The sequence below is a fragment of the Pistacia vera genome, unplaced genomic scaffold (genome assembly GCF_008641045.1).
Source record: "Pistacia vera cultivar Batoury unplaced genomic scaffold, PisVer_v2 Contig174, whole genome shotgun sequence".
Classification (NCBI taxonomy): Eukaryota; Viridiplantae; Streptophyta; class Magnoliopsida; order Sapindales; family Anacardiaceae; genus Pistacia; species Pistacia vera.
In genome coordinates, this window is record NW_022195833.1 from 1,317,298 (window position 1) to 1,319,897 (window position 2,600).

Genomic DNA, 2,600 nt, shown 5'->3' on the forward strand with positions numbered 1-2,600 from the left:
AGTGTTTGTGTTGTTGATAGAAAGGGAAGTTGATTGTAATCTGTATTGGTTAAAGTGATTAATCAAAGTGCAGCGAGCTCCATATTCTGGAGTTCAACGTGGATGTAACTTGTTCTATATAGAACAAGCAAACCACGGTATATCTTGTGTGATTGTTGATTTCTTGTCTTGTTTGTTTTGATCTGAAATTGATGTGGTGATTTGAGAAGATTAGGATTAGTTTACAACTGTGGTATCAGAGCCTACACTCTAGGGTTTAGACATCCTTGAAATCGATCCAAATTAGGCAGAATCGCGAAATTAGGGTTTTGACAAATTTGGGGGTTTTTTTTATTAGGGTTTTCTTGATCTCTAGGGTCCTTAATCTTGAGTCTTCGGTTAAAATCTTGAACACTAGAGGTGGTTTCGTGTCACAAGAAGGTCAAATCAAACAGAGTTAGTCAAAGATCAAGAAACTGAATCTTAGGGTTTCTCACTGGAAAGATGATGAGCACTACTACATGTGTAGAAATATCCCAATACGATGGGAAGATGGACTTCAATACCTGGAAGAAGAAGATGAAGGCTCTTCTATCTCACAATAAGGTGGGAATAGCGCTGGAGAAAGATGGAACCAAGTGGTCCGAGGAAAAGATGAAAAAGAAAGTAGAGATAGACGAAGAAGCTTACAATCTGATAATCATGAATTTATCAGACAGTATTCTGCGGAAAGTGGATGGTATAGACACACCGATCAAGCTCTGGGGTAAACTCGAAACTTTATATGCATTGAAATCTGCTCCTAATTTAGCATTCTTGAAAGGTGCTATGTTTTCTTACAAAATGGATGCCTCTAAGTCATTAGAAGAAAATTTAGATGAATTTCTAAAAATGACCCTAGTGCTAAAAGGAACTGATCAGGAATTAGGGGATTCTAGTCTTACAATGATTTTGTTAAATTCTTTACCCGATGAATATTTAGTAGTAAAAAATGCATTGCAGTATACTGGAACAGTCCCTAGTGTAGATCTGATAACGGCTGACCTAAAATCCAGAGAACTAGAGTTGAAAATACAAAAAAGAAATGGGAATAACCTCTTTGTAAAAGGCAAACAAGAAACTGGACACTTAGGCAAAGAGAATGAAAAAACTGTCCAACAGAATTTGGGTTTAAAGAATAGGAAGAAAAGAAACCCTATAACAACAAACCTAAATCAGAGACAAGAAAATGCTTCCATTGTAACAAGTCCGGACACATTAAAAAGAATTGTTATGATTGGATTAGGAAGCAAAAACATACCAGTACTGAGAGTAACTTAGCATCCTCTAGTAATAGCATTGAAATCACTGAAGCCCTTACTGTGTCTAGTTCAGAAATTGCTAATGAATGGGTGCTAGACTCAGGATGTTTTTTTCACCTGAGTCCTAACAAAACCTGGTTCCAAAACCTTATAACTGGTGAACCTGAAATGGTGTTTATGGGAAACAATCACTCATGTAGGGTTCAAGGGATTGGTAATATCACCATTAAACTTAAAAGTGGCAAACACATAATGTTATATACTAGAGCTTAAGCGTAATATGATCTCATTAGGCACACTGGATGAAACTGGCTGTAGCTATAGGGTTGAAAATGGTTGCATTACCGTCTACAAGAATGATCAAATTCTGTTTGAAGGTGTTAAAAGGCATGGTCTGTACATATTGTGTGGTCAATACCATCAATTAAATGTTAACTTTGCTTTTTTATCTAATAACATTTCAATTGCAGAAAAATGGCACCTGAGGATGGGCCATATAGGCCAAACTGTTATGAGCTATCTTAAACAGTAGGGATACTTTGGTAATGAAAATGTGTCAGATTTAGGACTTTGTGAAACCTGTGTCATGGGTAAGCAGCATAGGTCGAGCTTCCCGAAAGGAACTCACTTGTCTGTGAATTGTTTAGAATACCTTCAAGCTGACCTTTGGGGTCTTGAAAGAGTCAAAACACATGGGGGGAATAGTTATTTTCTAGCTATAGTGGATGATTTCAGTAGGAAGGTGTGGGTTTATCTCCTTAGGTCCAAAGATGAGGCACTAAGTAAGTTTAAGGGTTGGAAGACTTTAGTAGAAAACCAACAGGAGAAAAAAGTAAAAGCACTCAGAACTGACAATGCTTTGGAGTTCTGTAATACTGAGTTTGATGCATACTGTTAGAATTTGAGTTGGGCCTAACTCCTCACTCAAAAGGCCTTATTGAGTGGGAGGATTGTCCACTCTTATAAACCCATTGGCTTGAGTGTGCCTAGTCGATATGGGATCTCCAACACTCCCCCTCACGGTCAAGCCCATATGGTCCACTTGCCTATGAATGGAGGTAGTTTGGCAGCCCACCGCTGGTCAATCACTCAGCTCAAATGGGGCTGGCTCTGATACCATGTTAGAATTTGAGTTGGGCCTAACTCCTCACTCAAAAGGCCTTATTGAGTGGGAGGATTGTCCACTCTTATAAACCCATTGGCTTGAGTGTGCCTAGTTGATATGGGATCTCCAACACATACTATAGAGACCGAGGTATTATGAGACATAGGACAGTTAGGAGAACTCCCCAGCAAAACGGAGTTGCTGAGAGGATGAAC

General features: G+C 38.8%; 1 protein-coding gene across 1 annotated transcript; it reads left to right on the top strand.

Annotated features, from left to right (window-relative positions):
* Nucleotides 1-483: 483 nt before the first annotated feature.
* Nucleotides 484-2,178, top strand: LOC116126025. Its single transcript, XM_031411719.1, has 4 exons — nucleotides 484-980; nucleotides 1,265-1,494; nucleotides 1,574-1,672; nucleotides 1,841-2,178. The coding sequence occupies exons 1-4, from the start codon at nucleotides 484-486 to the stop codon at nucleotides 2,176-2,178; spliced, it is 1,164 nt and encodes a 387-aa protein (XP_031267579.1).
* Nucleotides 2,179-2,600: the final 422 nt, after the last annotated feature.